The sequence below is a fragment of the Felis catus genome, chromosome B1, assembly GCF_018350175.1.
Source record: "Felis catus isolate Fca126 chromosome B1, F.catus_Fca126_mat1.0, whole genome shotgun sequence".
Lineage (NCBI taxonomy): Eukaryota > Metazoa > Chordata > Mammalia > Carnivora > Felidae > Felis > Felis catus.
Window position 1 is genome coordinate 147,232,025 of NC_058371.1, and position 16,578 is coordinate 147,248,602.

Sequence of the window (16,578 nt, forward strand, 5' to 3'; positions counted from 1 at the left end):
AGTGAAAAAGGCAAATATATAAATAGTGTAGCAGAGCAGAATCCTTTATGAAATACTTGGTAAACCTGATGAAATGCTTCAGGGTTATATACCAAAATACCAGCATTTGTTAATTCTGTGATCTAGGGCTATAAGTCTTCATATTCCTTTTATCTGTAGTTTCTAAGAGAATTTATAAACCGTTTTAAAAAGTACAATGAGGGGCCACAAAAATAGGCTATTGGTCTTATGAATAGGGACTTAGTGCTTTATTGCTGTCGTAGATCTAACATTTTAAAGGCGTGCTTCGAGTAGTGGATGGGACGAGAAGAAAAGCTGCGTATCAGTACTGAAAATACAAAACGATTTATTTAGGATGACTGAATTCTGATTAGCGGCTCTAGCACATAGGAAGCATTGCATAGCAGATGTGTTCCACGCAGCTATCAAGGACAAAGGGTTGAAGCCATGGTAATTTTCCTCCAGACTGTATGTTCATAGGGAAAAAAGAGAACAGAATATGGGTAACCTAACAATCCATTTTTAACCATTTAGCCATCTCGTAAAATTAGCCCAGAAAGTGCCTACTGCTGATCTGGAGGATGTTTTGCCACTAGCTGAAGAGATCACCACAATCCTCTCCAAGTGCTGTGAGTCTACCTCTGAGGACTGTATGGCCAAGGAGGTAAGAGAATCATCATGTACCATGTACTGTGTGGCAGGCACTCTAAATTGCTGGTTACATACATCAACTCAGTGAATCCTCATGAAATTTAAGTGTGTCATTAACTCCGTTTTACAGATGAGTAATGATTAACAGGGATGAATAACTTGAAGTCTTGCAAATAGTAAATGGCAAAGTCCACACACAAGGACAAGATTATCTAATTCCTAAGAATTCCTTACTCTTCCTGCACAACCCAATGCAGTTTAATTATCATTAAACTTCACTTATTTAACTTAATTTTAATGTCTTAATATTTAGACTTGAGTTCCTCAATACACTAGCCACATAAGAAAAAAATTTTTTTTAACAAAGTTTACTTAATCTATATACCCAACATGGGGCTCCAACTCATGACCCTGAGATCAAGAGCCACATACTCTACTGACTGAGCCAGCCAGGCACCCTACTAGCCACATTTTAAACGTACAATAGCATAAGACAGCATAGATACAGATCATTTCATCAAAGTTCTACTGAACAATACTGCAACAATTATTATTCAAAGCTGCTCATGTTTATACCTGTTGTAACTTGATGGTCAATTTTTTTCATCATTTTTCGTTTACATAATCCTTTAGATAGGAATTTGAACTGGTGCTTTAGATAAGGGTCACCCCAAGTCCGGACAGCTTTAGAAATAATAGTGGAAAAAAAACAGATGATAACAACCTAAGAAAACAGGTCTCCGTTAATAGGTGTTTTTCTATAACCTGACTTATAACTTTTCATCTATACCATGACAAGGTTTGTAAGCCTACATAAGACTTCCTCTTTTTTTTTTTTTTTTTAATATTTGTTTTTGAAAGAGAGACAGAGCATAAGCAGGGGAGGGGCAGAGAAAGAGGGAGATCTGGAATCTGATGCAGGCTCCAGGCTCTGAGCTATCAGCACAGAGCCCAACACAGGACTTGAACTTGTGAACTGCGAGATCATGACCTGAACCAAAGTCTGACTGAGCCACCCAGGCACCCAAGCCTTCCTTGTTTTTAATTAGGCCAACCAAGAAACTAACAATGCACAAACTCACAATTGCTTTTGTAGCTGCCTGAATACACAGTAAAGATCTGTGACAACTTAGCCACAAAGAATTCTAAGTTTAAGGACTGTTGTCAAGAAAAAACGCCCATGGACGTTTTCATGTGCGCTTACTTCATGCCTGCTGCCCCAACACCAGAGCTGCCAGCTGTCGAGCTGCCCACAGGTCAAGACTTATGTGATAAAGGAAACACCAAAGCCATAGATCAGTAAGTAGAGTTAACTGGAGTAACTTTCTTTCTTGACAGTATGGATATTCACTAGCATTAAGTGACAAAGAAATTAAATGGAAGAAAGGGTAAACCTTTATCTGTTTTGATCCAACAAAAACTAAAAATACACCCTTGCTGCATATACCCTAAGTTGCATAAGCTACAAGTATATGCATATTCATTGCATAGAAATACTTCACAAATAGGTTGTATTAACAGGTCAGAAAATTATCAATATTAGAGAGCAGAATGGAGACTAACTTTAGGCTGGAAGTCTGTATTTGTCCAAGTACGATTTTTATAAATGCATAGATAACAATGGAATAAAACAATGGAAGAATTTATAGAAATCTGTTTTTCATAGAAAAGCCAATTAAGGCTTTTACTTGATGCTTTATGTGAGATTCATGGTGTTATAGTTGCACAAAAGCTAGTTCCATGTTATTTTGAAATAGACAGGTTTATATAGAACATATACATATATAGTACACAGAGCTTTAATTCATTATGAACTAGTCAGAATAGTTACAAAGCAACTGCTAATAATTTGCATTTCAATGAGAATATTAATCCAAAATCTGTCGATTTGGAGTCACATTTACTTAAATCTTTTATTTTTAGTTAAGATGCAGAAGTCAGGTGATCTGCCTTTTTATAATACAGAGAACATTTACACAAATCTACACGTTAGAGAGCATTCTCTCCTTTCTCTCTCATGCCAGATATATATTTGAACTAAGTAGGAGAACTCCTCTTCCAGAAGTATTCCTCAGTAAAATCCTTGAGCCAACCCTGAAAAGCCTTGCTGAATGTTGTGAGTCTGAGGACTCTGCTGCCTGCATTAATACACAGGTACTATATACTCTATTTTCTTCAGCAACCTTGGTTTAGGTCAAGAGTTGGAAAACGGTAGCTCATGGGCCAAATCTGACCCCATATCTGTGTTCACATGACCCATGAGCCAAGAATGGTCTTCTAATTTTTTTAATTTTATGACACATTAAAATGTGAAACTCAAAATTCAGGATTCATAGTGTTTCATTAGAACACAGCCTCACTCCTTGTTTACACATTGTTTATAGCTGCTTTTGTGTCCTATTGGCAGAGTTGAATAATTATAAAAGACTATATGATTTACAAAACCTAAAATATCTACTATCTGGTTTTATGTAGAAAATGTTTGCCAATATCTGGTGTAGATAATAAACACACATAACACATTACACGGAATTCTGATTAATGCCTCGTAGAACAGTGCTTCAAGACAAATAATTTTGCTATGTAATTGTTTTCTTACAGGGCCCTCAACTGAAAAAGGAATTATCTTCTTTCATTGACAAGGGACAAAAACTATGTGCAGATTATTCAGAAAACACTTTCACAGAGTTTAAGAAGAAGTAAGGAAATTTTCTGTTTCCTCCACATTTATCAAAAATATTAGCATGGTATTATGATTTGAAAGTATAGTTGAAGACTTGAGACTTTAAAAAGTAGAATCTGATATTTATATGGAGTTCTATCTAAATGGAGTTCTTTTTGGAGGGGAAAAAATGGTCATGTGTATCAGGTGAGATATCAATTAGAACACAGCCACAAAAGTATATTTATAAGACCTATAGGAACTTCATAAAAAAAACAAAAACAGATTAGCCCACAGTTCATCAACATTCTTGCCCTAAAGCCATATGTAGATATTGCTATCAATAATTGAGGAACTATAAAACTACTGAAGTTATCTAACTTCATGGCAGATGGTCTGACAAACAACCCAAACTTTCAATCAAGCGTAGTACCACCCATGACCAGCATGTATTCTCTGTAAATTGAAGATACAAATGTTAATTAATCATCAATAATGTTGTACAATAGTCAGTAGTCCTATTTCTCAAGAACGGCCATAGAAATGAAAGAAATTTTGCTGGGTTCCTAAAGACCCATTGCATTCCTAGTTTCATTAAGTAGATTGCTCGCATCCATTTCAAATCATCTTGCTCAACATAGGCCTAAAGCAAGCACAAATGGAACTCCACAAAAAGACCAAAGAATCCCCAAAAGTAGGACCCCAATGAAGTCTACTTTAGCAAAGTTCTAAAATGAAAAACTGTGAAAGCCTGAAGTTCAAAATATTTCCCAATTATAAAAAAATAGTATAGAACAACATTAAACAGATAATCCAAGTTTTGTACTCCAGGGTCGCATGGGGCAATTACTGATATTTTTAACATACTGAGATTTTAGAAATTATCAATATAGTGGAATTGACATGTAGGGTTATAAAATCACAAGACAGACTACGGAGTCTAGGTATTTGAAACACTGCACCAGCTTACGCACACACCCGCGCGCACGCACATACTTTCTCCATCCTCGGAGTTCCTCCTGGTCTGACTTGCCTCCCCTTCCAGCTGGGAGCAACTCATTTCAGTAATGCTTTTATAAGCAAACCAGCCCCCCTCATCCTCTTGTGCTTTCCCAGGATCCACCTTACCCCAACTAGATAAATTCGGGCTTCTACTACCTCCCATTGCCCACAACTGGGCTGGTAAACAGTTCCTAGAGAAGGTCAGAAAACCAGACTGAATTGCCCATTATAACAATAGAGAGATACCAAGATTATAGACCATTCAAACTGGGAGAGAATCTAGAGAACTCGAGTCCTAGCACCATCTTGAAAGTGAGGTGGAGACATAATGGATAGTAGAGCTAAGAACAAGAGCCCGTTTTTGACCTTCTTTGTGTTTTCCAACATAGCCAGTTGGAAAGTAGGCACGCTGAGGGGGAAGTTGTATAAAGTGAGTAAAGAGAAAAAAGATTAAGGTGGCATAAAGTCCTGACAGGGAAAGGCTTTTTAAGGAACTTGAAATGTAGTACAGGAGAGAAGATAGAACGTCAGCAAGAATAGGAGAGGAAGTCTTCCATGTTGATATAATGGAGCAAATGAAGGGGGAAAGCCTGGAGTTCAAATGTAGCAGCAATTTGTAAATTTACTTTTAGGATCTGAGAAGAGCTGGAGATTTCATTTTCTAACCTCAAATTGAGTCGCTAAGAATCACTCCACAGACCCGTAATTTAAGAACAACTATTTCCATCTTTGTATTGTAAAAGACCAGAAGTGGGTTACCATTTTGTATGAGAAAGGTTTATAAGATACAAGTATGGAAACCTTACATAAATATGGTTTTTCAGACTAGCAGAACGATTAAGTGCAAAATTGCCTGACGTCAGTGCCCTGGAACTCCAAGGGCTGATTGACAAGCGTTCAGACTTTGCCTCCAAGTGCTGTTCCATAAACTCACCTCCTCTCTACTGTGATTCAGAGGTAAGAAAATTTAACCCCCTCCTTATCACCCAACAGTATTTTAAGAACTTGTGTACTCAGATTTACTCATTCCTTTGTTATTGAAATGCCCGTATGTGGCAGACTTTTCCTGATACTTTCATTGTAAAGACAAAAGTTGTTTCCTGGTTATGCCAATTTAAAAGCAAATGAGGCAGTTGAACTTTTTTAACAAAAGGTTTGTGAATACAACAAAGTACAGTGCAGGGTTTTTCCCAACTGTAGGTGGTAACATATTAACAGCTTTTTAATGTTTATTTTTGAGAGGGAGAGGGGGAGGGGGGGGCTGATGATACAACAGCTGCATTAGGTTGCCTTATCCCAGGAAAATAAAGTTACCTTACCTAGGAGTTGTTATCAGCAGATTTTGCTCTGAGAGTCTCATTCAATTTTAAGAAATATTTTTCTTTTACATTCTGTCAAAAAATAGCAATTCTACAACCTTTTCCTAGTCCCTCTTATCTGCTTATCCAATTACACTTTCCTTTTTGACATCATCCAAGACAAACTGAACTGCACACAACACAGGCTTCCTTCAAGTCTCTTGCTTTTCATTTGACTTGCTTTTCCATTACTTTCTATAACATATTGCCATTTAAAACCTTTGTATTTTCAATTACAATGATGAAAAGGCAGGTTCGTAACTATTTTCTTGCTTTATAACCAGTAAGTGTGGAGCAGTGCTGCTGAGCAACCAGTCTTTCAGTAATTGCTAGCAAAGAGGGAGATAAATGGAGTTGAGGCACTTACGCATATTTGATGGTCTGGAGCACTCAGATGAGACCTCTGCTATTTGTAGCAGCCTTTTAGATGGTCTTTCCACACTCATCTCACAGCTGGGTAACCAAGCTGCCTCTACTTTCTGACTTCAGCTTACAACAGCATGTGCTTTGATTCTCAATGCTTGGTATGCATATTTGTCCTGTGACTCTGTAATATTTGGGGTATAATTTATTAAATCCCCTTGTCCTATATTTGACAAATTTTTTCCTGAAAATTAATGCCTATCTACTACACTGACTCCAAAGTCATTTATATCCAGGGATCTGCCTCTGCCATTCTAAATATACTTGGCACAGCCACTAGAAGAACGGCAAAGGGGCTTCTGAACCAGACTAAATTAACATTAGGAGTTGACCTATCCCTACCCCTCACCCTGATCTTGAAATGACCAGCAAATAGCCACCAGTGTAATTTTCTTTTAGCTTCATCATGGTACCCTCAGAACTAGTTCTATTATATTATTATTATCTCCTAGAAGCTCATTAGCTGCAGAAACAGTTGTAAAATTAGACTCTAATATTTTTCCTCTCCACCCATCATTCAGTCCCGGCACTACCATGGATTCTTTTGAGAACTCATTACTATGCTCCTCTAAGATCCCAACAGAGTGCTAGGGGCATTAAATATGGTTTCAGAAAGTTTCAGAAAGTCTCTGTTACATGCTGGAGTTGGTCATTACAATTTTGACAACAAAGACAACCACAAATGGCCAAGTGGGAGCCAGGCAAGGAGGAGACAGACTCTCTCCTCCCCCTCTCTTTCGCCCATACTACAGGGGAGACTGGCATATCCACTACAGCTTATCCTAGCTCTTAGAAGTAGCTTTTATGATCCTCAACATCATAGCTAGCATTTATTAAGCCATTATTAAATGTGAAGGATAATAGCCTTACGCGCATGTATTTATAAAATAATCTAAAACCTTTCTAAGTGAAAGGTACTATTTTTAATTTCCCTTTTACAGATGGGTCTAAGGAAATATGCAAAGATTACCAGATGTTAGGAAAATCATGTTTATTCCTTTGCAGTCCATTACTCCCACTCCAGGCATGGTCATAGACTTCAGCCCCAACTTAGCTAATAATGATACAAAAATCAAAGTATAGATACAAAAAGACTTAATTATTGACTGAAATCCAAAATTATTTCTGAAGTTGAACAAAAATTGTGCTGGGTCAGCTTTGTCCATCTGAATGCCACCCATCCCACTACCTTGTTCTTCTTCCATTAGTTATACTTATTTTGCTTCAACAATCCTTTTTTACTGGCTTCATCCAATTTAAAGTTACTTCTCTCCTGACCTTAAATAAGACATTTTAGACACTACTCCCTCATTATTTTTCTTTTCTCCTCCCCTTACAGCCAAGATTTTTGAAATAGTATGTTCTTTCCTCACACCTGTTAATTCTTTAGTTCTTCACAGAACTTCTGATGGTACCATAACAATAACATTACACTGACCATCTCCTTCTTGCTAAATCTAACCAACGTTTTTCAGTCCTTTTCTTACCAGCCTTCTCTGCAAAAACACTTGACACTCACAACTATTCCTTCCTTCTTGAAACAATTTCTTTGGCATCTGTATCGTCATTTTCTACCTTTTGTCCTTCTAGGAGTTTTCCCTTCTCATGCTGTTTTATACTGTCCTCTTCTAGCCATCCTTTACCTCCATTCCAGAGTTTTCTTCCTTGATTTTTTTTTCCTTGATCTTTATAGTACATTTTCCTTGAGCATTCTCATCCAAAGACATGCCTTTAATCTCCAAATCCCTACCTTCAGGCCAAGATCTCTTCCTTCAGCACTGAGCATTTTATCCAACTTTATGGGGCTCTCTTGTTCCAGAAGAAATTCAAATTCAACGAGCCCCAAATCTTCCCCTTAAAAACCTCCTCTTGTATTTCCTAAATTTATGAATATCACAATTCACCCACTGTCTAAGATAACAAATACTCCTGTATTTCACCTGTTTTCCATATTCGTCCAAATTCCAAATCCTACTGATTCTATGATTCTAACACCTCAGTATCTTGGTCTCCCTATCTACTTCTAAGTTACTGGTACTTAAATTGAGGCAATGCTCTGCCTGGATTACAACATCCCGATTGGTTGTATCCCCCCCCCCTTCCTTTTCTTACACCTAACCTCATCTCTATACGGAGATCAGAATAATCTTTGTAAAATACCAAATAGTTAATACATTCCTATAATTGCTCTCCATTGCATCTAAAGTTTTGTTTTGTCTTTAAATAGAGTTTGGACCTTTGCCCCTTCAGTCAGATCTACCATTACTTCTTGTTCTTCCTCCTTTGACTCTCCTGAACTATTTGCAAGTTTTCAAGTACCTTAAGCTTGCTCTTACCTCAAGGATTTTGCACATTATGACTCATCCCCTATTGCCTAATCTTCTACTTCATCCTGACTAAATTGTTCAGGTTTCAGGATACAATTTAAACCTCACCTCCTCTGGGAGTCCTTCCCTGACACTCAAGCTCTTCTGTTTTCTCTTTGTACTCTGTGCACACCCAATAATTAGATCTTATTAACTATTGACTTTTTTTCTGGTCTGTTTTTCCTGGGACACTGTAAATTTTAAGAGCAGAGACAGTATAAAACCAAACGTCAATGATGGCCAATAAATAATTTAATATGAAATGACATTTTGACAAGAATCTTTTCCCCAAGCAAGTTTCACATTTTTGTATACCATCTGCAACAGTCTACAAAATACTTTGACTTAGAAGACTTTTTTTTCATTGCAGATTGAGGCTGAAATGAAAAATACCCTATAGTCCTGATGCATGTGTATTGTCTTAGGTAAGTATAGTTTTTGAAGGCAGCAAAGAATGTAGATTTATACAATGTATTTTAAACATCAGCATTTGAATAGTCTCCTTTTTATTAGCTATTCAAACTGATTTTACAGATGAAAATATTAAGTATGCGAAAAAGTTAGAGAGCTTATACAAGCATACACAACCAACTTCTGACCTGTCTAGGACTAGAAACCAGGTCTCCAGCTTGATACATACCTATTACAACCTCACATCTAAGGTAATGACAGCATAGAGATCATTTCAGGGATTTTGATGAATTAAAAGTTTAAAGATTTAAAGACCGAGTTCACCAAGTCTTAAAGACCACAGGGCTCTTAGGAGGAGAAAGGCATTTTTCAAATTAAAGCATGTTTGAAATATTCTCACTCACTTATTTTAAATATTACATTTTTACCCATTAAAAAATACATGAAGAGGCTAAGAACAGAAGCTAGAACCCCATACTTTAAACTGAAGGTGACCTCAACTCTGCAAATTAACAGAATTATTCTCTCCAGATTTAATTATATTCATTTTAAAGAGATTACTTCTGAGATTTAAAGTGATGAAAACAATCATTTGGGTCTATCTCAGACCTTACTTGAACTGAGGCTTTTCACCACTGTAAGATTTTTATTTTGCTAATTTACTGACAACATTCCGAAGAATAATGTGGAAGCAAAAGCCATTGGCTAAGGAAATTAAATTCTTCTACCACATTCAGGCTTTCAATATAAACTATTTGCATCTGAAACAGTAAAAAAGAAAATTAACACTCAGAGGCAGTACAATGGAGGGGGTGGTGGTCACAGAAATTTGGGGAATTACCCAGTCTACATTAGAATCTCCACTCCAACTATCCATCTCTGTGAGCAAGTTATCTATACCCCCTAAAGCTCGGTTACCTTTTTTGTAAAAAGAAAATTACAACTGCTCCTCCCAGCATTGTTGTAACGATGAAGGTGAGGTGATGTGTATAAAATGCCAAGAAATACTATTAGCAAAGTTGCTACAGTTGCTTCTATTACAGATGTAAATCTAAACTAAAACAAGTTTCCCCCAGACAGTCTTTTCAGATTTTAAATTGTTCTAGAATAGATCCATTTTCTTTTGATTTTTCTCTTACTAGAACACATCAGCTCTCCAATGACCGAAGTGGCACATATTGTTTAGTAGGAAGCAGTTCCTACAACTGTTAAACCAACTGGCTAGCCCTGCCTGTCTTCTCAGTGAAAGCCTTCATCTCGTCAGAGATTTGGCCTTATAGAAGCAGAAGCCTTTGTCTCAAGGTGTTCTCATCCTCAAGGACACCTATGATTCAGGTCTTCCAGTCAACAGTGTGATGCTATTTGATTAACTAAAACCATTGTAAACCTGAGTTGTCATCTGGACAGTTAGTGGTCCCCTTGATCACTTTCTTTCTTCAAGCCCCAAAATTGATGGATTGTGGCCACATTTGTAGGTCTCCCTGGAGAATTATGGTCTCTTAATAAATCCCATAAATCTAGTTATCTTTTTCCTTCAGCTTTGGAAATGGTGTTCCCCGAGTTGCCAACAGATAAAGGATTTGGTCCACATTGAAGATTCAAGTTGGGTAGAAAGCACTATCAGAATTACACTCAGCAGGTGCTTACATGAGAGAAACCTAAGAACTCAGCATAGCCAGGTGCTTGCACTTTGAAAGAAACAAGTGAGGAAAACACAGGTGTGTCTGTCTCATCCTCAGACATAACCTCACACAGGACAATGAAAGGTAGAATTTCTTGCACGGTGCAAATAGAACTATGGTATAACTGCTGTAGTATCTTGGGGGGGGGGGTGAGAATCAAAACAGAGACACATTTGGCTCATTACAGTGTAGAAGGGGATTTGATAAGAACTTACATAAGTGTTTTACTAAAATAAAAAACTATCCTCTCAATCCCATGACTAAGAAGCCTCATGGTTGCTGTGTTTTTTGCTATGGCAGAGAACATTCTCAGAGCACAAAGCTACATACATCCTTAGTTCAAAGAAGAAAAGAAAAGCTATGATATACCTTGGCATAACAACAGTGATGGCCTTATGTACAGGTTTTGGGAATTTCTTACATTTTTATTCTGGCCCCATCAGGTGGGTCACAGTGGATATATGGGTCATGCTAGACAGGTTTCTCTTAAAACATAAAAATAACCTGATCTTATAAACTTCTGCTGAGCAGTATTATGATTGTGCCCATTAGCTGTTTGTCTAACATTTATTTGCCTTGTTCTCATAGATCTAGTGCTGGAACCAACCTGGGAACAACATCTGATGGCCTTACCTAGGCAAAACCAGAGCTCCTGGGGAGACCAGTAGAATACTTCCTGCTTTTTATGAACTACAGTATCTTTATAAAATGAGAAGGATAATAATTTGCTATAAAATAAATACAATGCAGATCATAAATGTCACCAAGGATGTCACCATGTTGATCTTCAGCCCTGTCCTTGTGATTTTCACAAAAATGCTGAGATAGGCAGCCCCAACCTTACAAGCACCTGTTTTCTATCTATTTCTAGAAGATTCACAACGTTAAGTATCCACTTTCAAATTCCCAGTACACGAAGTTCCATTCCTTAATTGCTCCTCAGGCCTAATAGGTACCATTAAGGAAAAGTTAGCCAGGCTTCTATCATAAATAGCCTGGGATTACTCACTTCCTTAAGAACCATCACCACCACCTTCTGGAGAAAACCTTGCTCCCAGGTGCAGGTTGTATGGGATTAAGTAACATCTACCTTGCAAAAAGAAAATCTCTGTGGCCTGAACAAGTTTTTGTTAAAGAGGACTCCTCAGAGCAATTTATTGGGTCAAAATTCTAAAAACCTGATTTCCGCTTAATCCAATTTATCATGTGTACACTGTAGAGAATATTTCTATGTGCTTTCTTTGCTCAGGGAAAGTGAAGGTGTTCTAACTCAACATATTTAGTTTTGAAAAAAGATCATAGCTTTCAAATAAATACCTCTCAAACCAATACAAGCCAAGGAAAACTTCTATATTTATAATTAATTACCTGAAGGACTTTACATTTATCTCATGGTGGATATAGAGTTCTATGGTAGAGATATAGATTTTATAGCAAATGTAACTGGAGTCACATTAACCAAAATCATCCCTGGTCACTCCTCAAGATTCTAAGTCCCAGCAGGGAGAATTTCATTAACTAAGTCAAGGTCAAATGCTCAAGACTTTAGCTGCCAGTATCTGGGAAGTAAAATGCCTGTCCTTTGGCAGTGTCGGTAGAAGGTTGAGTCCTACCTTACACAAATATTCCCTAATGTTAGGAAATTAACCTCAAATGAGTTCTTCAGATACAATGAAGAAAAAAAAAAAAGAGGCAACCAACTATATGCTACATACTTAGGCAGTATTTTAGATTTCTTAAAGTTCTTTATCAATTCTGAAAGTACCTTGCTGAAGTTTCAAAACCAATTCTGATATGTAAACGTCACTGATAAAAATGAGAGAATGAAACTCCAAAAAGGCAAATGAATGGCCCAATGCAACAATAAAGAAGAAGAGACTTCGTTTTCAAGGTCCAGTATGCCATGCAAGATTAATGGGCATACTTGAAGAATGTGTTCCTTAACTAAACTACTTCTGGAAACAATCTAGGTTAGCTCCCTTGAAGAATCACAATTTGCTGTGTACAATTCGGTATTCCCTAAATTTAACCACAGACCCCTTTTTCTTTGGATGTCACCCAGAATTATCTCTCTGTAAATTTAATCTTGGAAAATTCTACTCTGTTCTTATTTGAGAAATTACATTCACAAAATGTTCATTAATCACTACAAACAAGTCAATTTTGGTCAAGCATTTTTATGCCTGACCAAGCAGCACCGGGTGTTTTTTTGCCACTAAGTATTCAATAAGTATTACATGATGGGCTGAAGTAGTGTTTTCAGGGCTCCTGTGGATAGATTTTCCAGCCAACTCCGAACACCTTTCATTATTTTTTTATATTAAGCATATCTGACCCAAATACACCATCATTCTAATACAAGAATTTTAATTTTAGACTTTACATGCATAATTATGCCTGTATTTGTTCCGCTTTATGGGAAGCAGAGGTCTTTTGAGAAGATATTGCCAAAACTTACACTTACTTCCTAAGTGCTTCTCATCGTTAAAGACATGCTTTTGAATTTCCATCTACTGTCAACCATAGCTGAATTTACTTGTGTCTATTAAATAATCCTGTTTTTTATGCATTGCCTATCACCTTCTTCCAGAAACCAGATACTCACCATGATAAAACAAATAAAACTGTATTTCTAAAAATGGCACTTACACACTATATCGATAAGGGTTCTCCAAAAAAATAGAACTAAGAGGAGATAGAGAAATGAAGAGATTTTATAGAATTGGCTTACATAGTCATGGAGCCAGCAAGCCTGAAGTCCACAAGGCAGGCCAACAGTGTGGAAACCACAAAGGATTTGTTTCTGTGCTGCACCTTTGAGGTAAAAGTCTCCTCTGGAAAGTCTCAGTTTTTCCTTTTAAAGCCTTTGACTGATTGGATGAGGCATTTGCATATCATCAAGAGTAATCTCCTTTACTTCATGTCAGCTGATGGTAGATGTCAATCACATCTGCAAAATACATTTACAGAAATGTCGAGACTAACATTTGACTAAACAAATGGCCCCCATAACCTAGCCAAACTGACACAAAAAAGGGTAGCCATCACACAAAACTTCTTTTATTTCCACTGTCCTTTATCAGGCTTACTGTCTTTCAAATTGTAGCACTGACCCCCTGTGCTTTTCTAGATGCCTAAGTCATTTCACAGGTGATTCTCGAACTGTCACCTGACAACCATCACCTTAATGGTCTACACCATCAATACCTTTTCCTGGAAAGCCTTCAACAAAAACAAAGCTCTTTTTTTATGGAGATTTTAATTTAAAAACATAGCAAAGGGATTGTGTCTATGATGTCATTTAATTCAACAGCAATAAACTCTCATGAAACAAGAATTCCATCAACTTGACAGTGTACCCAATTTCCAAATAGCTAAAAATAAACCTGAAGGCTTAGAAGCTTGTGTTTTTATGACTCTGATCTTCCCACCATGAAAGCCTCACCTTCACCCAAATGAGAGACCAACAATTCCCAGAGACACAGATTTAACTAGTCTTTTTCTTTTCTTTTCTTTTCGAATTTTTCTGTAAATTCTAGTTAGTTAACACATAGTGTAATATTGGTTTCAGGAGTAGAATTCAGTGATTCATCAAAAAGACAAATACCATATGATTTCACTCATTCGTGGAATTTAAGAAACAAAACAGATGAACCTAAGGAGGATTGGTGGCGGGAGAGAGCAAGGAAAATAAGCCACAGGACTCTTAAAGATAGAGAACAAACTGGGGATTGATGGAGGAAGGTGGGTGGGAGAGGGGCTAGATGGGTAATCAGTCTTGAGTGGAACCTGAAGTGCAAAAGCCTGCAAATCACTGCCTTAGAAGCTTGACACCCTCACCCACATTAGGAAAAGGGAGACTTCTGAAATTAACCAGTTAAGGACCTTTTGGCTAAGGGTAAATTTATTTGTTTTTTAAGTTTATTTGAGAGAGAGAGAGAGAGAGAGAGAGAGAGAGAGAGAGCAGGGGAGGGGCAGAGAGAGAGGGAGAGAGAGAGAATCCCAGCCAGGCTCAGCACTGTGATTATAGAGCCCTACTCAGGGCTTGAACTCACTAACTGTGAAATCATGACCTGAGCCGAAATCAAGAGTCAGATGCTTAGCCAACTGAGCCACCCAGGGCAAGGGTAAATTTCTAACATCATTTTCTCTCCGTCTGCCATTGCATTAGGAAAATGTTGTCAATTATACAACGCGGGGCGCCTTAGTGGCTCAGTCTGTTAAGCGGCTGACTTTAACTCAGGTCATGATCTCACGGTTCCTGGGCTTAGGCCCTGCATTGGGCTCAGTGCTGATAGTGGGGACACTGGATCCTGCTTCGGAATCTGTGTCTCCCTCTCTCTCTCTCTCTGCCCCTTCCCCTGCTCACTCTCTCTCTCTCTTTCTCAAAAGTAAATAAACATTTTTTTTAATTATTCAGTGAAATTTTTGTCTCCCATTGAAGAAACCCAGTCATAGGGGAGGATTCTTGGTTTCTGCTCAGGTCATGATCTCACAGTTCGTGAGTTTGAGCCCTGTGTGGGGCTCTGCACTGTCAGTGCAGAGCCTGCTTGGGATTCTCTCTCTATTCCCTCTCTTCTGGCCCCTCACGGTTTGTGCTGTCATGTGTTCTCTCTCTTTCTCAAAATAAATAAATAAACTTGAAAGAAAGAAAGGAAGGAAGGAAGGAAGGAAGGAAGGAAGGAAGGAAGGAAGGAAGGAAGAAAGAAAGAAAGAAAGAAACCTAGTCATAGATAATCAAGTCAAAAGATGCCCCTTTCCAGAAGCTATTCCATCCTTATCCATTTCTTCCAGGATCTGAGCTTTTTTTTCCCTATTAGGCCAAGAAAAGTACCTAATTATTCCTTGCACTACACCCACCACCACAAATCTCCCTGTTGTATAACTAATGCTTTTCAGCAAATTCTAGTTTGCAATTAACAATAGTACCTACTTACCCATCCACAGATGAGCAGTTTAGAAGTTCTGTATTGTTTCTACCCCAGTAAGAAAGTTTCCAACAATGAACTAGTGTCTCTTCCCACGCTTCAATATCAGAAATATGGATCTTTGTCACATTGTGTGTTGCACCATGAAAAGCCTCTGGAAGGCGTGCCTGTTTCAAATAAAAATCTTTGCCTCCACCTTGTGGTTGACAGGCCTAAAGACAGATGGCCGTGCAGAAATCTATTCTGAAATCAGATTTTCATAAAACAGTACTAATCACCTGGAATATGCTTACTTTGTGCTACAGCTCTATTTAGAACAACATGAAAAGCCAAGTTAACAAGATACAGAAGTTTCAACTTTTATTCTCAGAGATTTCAACAACTGTGTCAATTTGGCAACTTTGTACACAACACAACCAAATGATCAGTCTAATTTTTTCATTTAGTTCCTGAGAATGTTTAAAATTTTGAAAAAAAAAAATTAAGCCATTTTTCTCTCTTTAAATATAGCATAAGTGACGGAGTAAGAATTAGGTAAGAACATGTAAAAGATTAGGTAAGAACATGTAAAAAAAAAAAAAAAAAAACTAGTATGACACTTCACTTTTTACACACTGTATCATTGTCTATAACTGACCTGTGTGCTTCAGGGCCAAAAATATAACTCGAAAACAGAGTTTGGGATAAAGAGGAACAAGAGGTGTATTGCTTAGTGGGGCAAGGAGACTGAAGCAGGCTAAGGTCTTCAGAAACTGCAAGCCTACCCAGAGGAAGGGGCCTGATGATGCGGAGGGGTGGGTAGGGAAATACAGGACCTAGTTGGTTTCTACACGAATTGTGTGTGTGTGCCAGCCTCCTTAGTGGTTTTTCAGGCTGTGTGGTTCCTGAAACAAAAGACCAAAAGAGGAGGAGAGGTTTGGGGAAGAGAGGAAAAAGGTTACTTTAAAATCAAGCTCCTCTGGGGGCGCCTGGGTGGCGCAGTCGGTTAAGCGTCCGACTTCAGCCAGGTCACGATCTCGCGGTCCGTGAGTTCGAGCCCCACGTCGGGCTCTGGGCTGATGGCTCAGAGCCTGGAGCCTGTTTCCGATTCTGTGT

At 38.0% G+C, this 16,578-nt stretch overlaps 2 protein-coding genes across 9 annotated transcripts in view; one reads left to right on the forward strand and one right to left on the reverse strand.

Moving 5' to 3' along the window:
* The window catches only part of GC (GC vitamin D binding protein), a 31,786-nt gene extending 20,468 nt beyond the window's left edge, over window positions 1-11,318 (forward strand). Inside the window, exons 7-13 of the mRNA XM_006931069.5 lie at window positions 535-664; window positions 1,748-1,950; window positions 2,676-2,805; window positions 3,253-3,350; window positions 5,140-5,272; window positions 8,833-8,887; window positions 11,144-11,318. Of these exons, the coding sequence (XP_006931131.3) occupies window positions 535-664; window positions 1,748-1,950; window positions 2,676-2,805; window positions 3,253-3,350; window positions 5,140-5,272; window positions 8,833-8,862 (724 nt within the window). The 3' untranslated portion in view covers window positions 8,863-8,887; window positions 11,144-11,318. The remainder of the gene's footprint in view (window positions 1-534; window positions 665-1,747; window positions 1,951-2,675; window positions 2,806-3,252; window positions 3,351-5,139; window positions 5,273-8,832; window positions 8,888-11,143) is intronic.
* NPFFR2 (neuropeptide FF receptor 2) overlaps window positions 1-15,611 on the reverse strand; it is a 364,459-nt gene extending 348,848 nt beyond the window's left edge. For 5 of the 8 annotated variants that reach the window (XM_045056238.1, XM_045056240.1, XM_045056235.1 and 2 more), the window contains exon 1: window positions 13,287-13,704. The gene's annotated coding sequence lies outside the window, so the exon portion shown is untranslated. Of the gene's footprint in view, window positions 1-13,286; window positions 13,707-15,492 lie in introns of those variants that run through there. The other 3 variants (XM_045056236.1, XR_006597017.1, XR_006597016.1) reach the window with 3 other exon arrangements.
* Window positions 15,612-16,578: the final 967 nt, after the last annotated feature.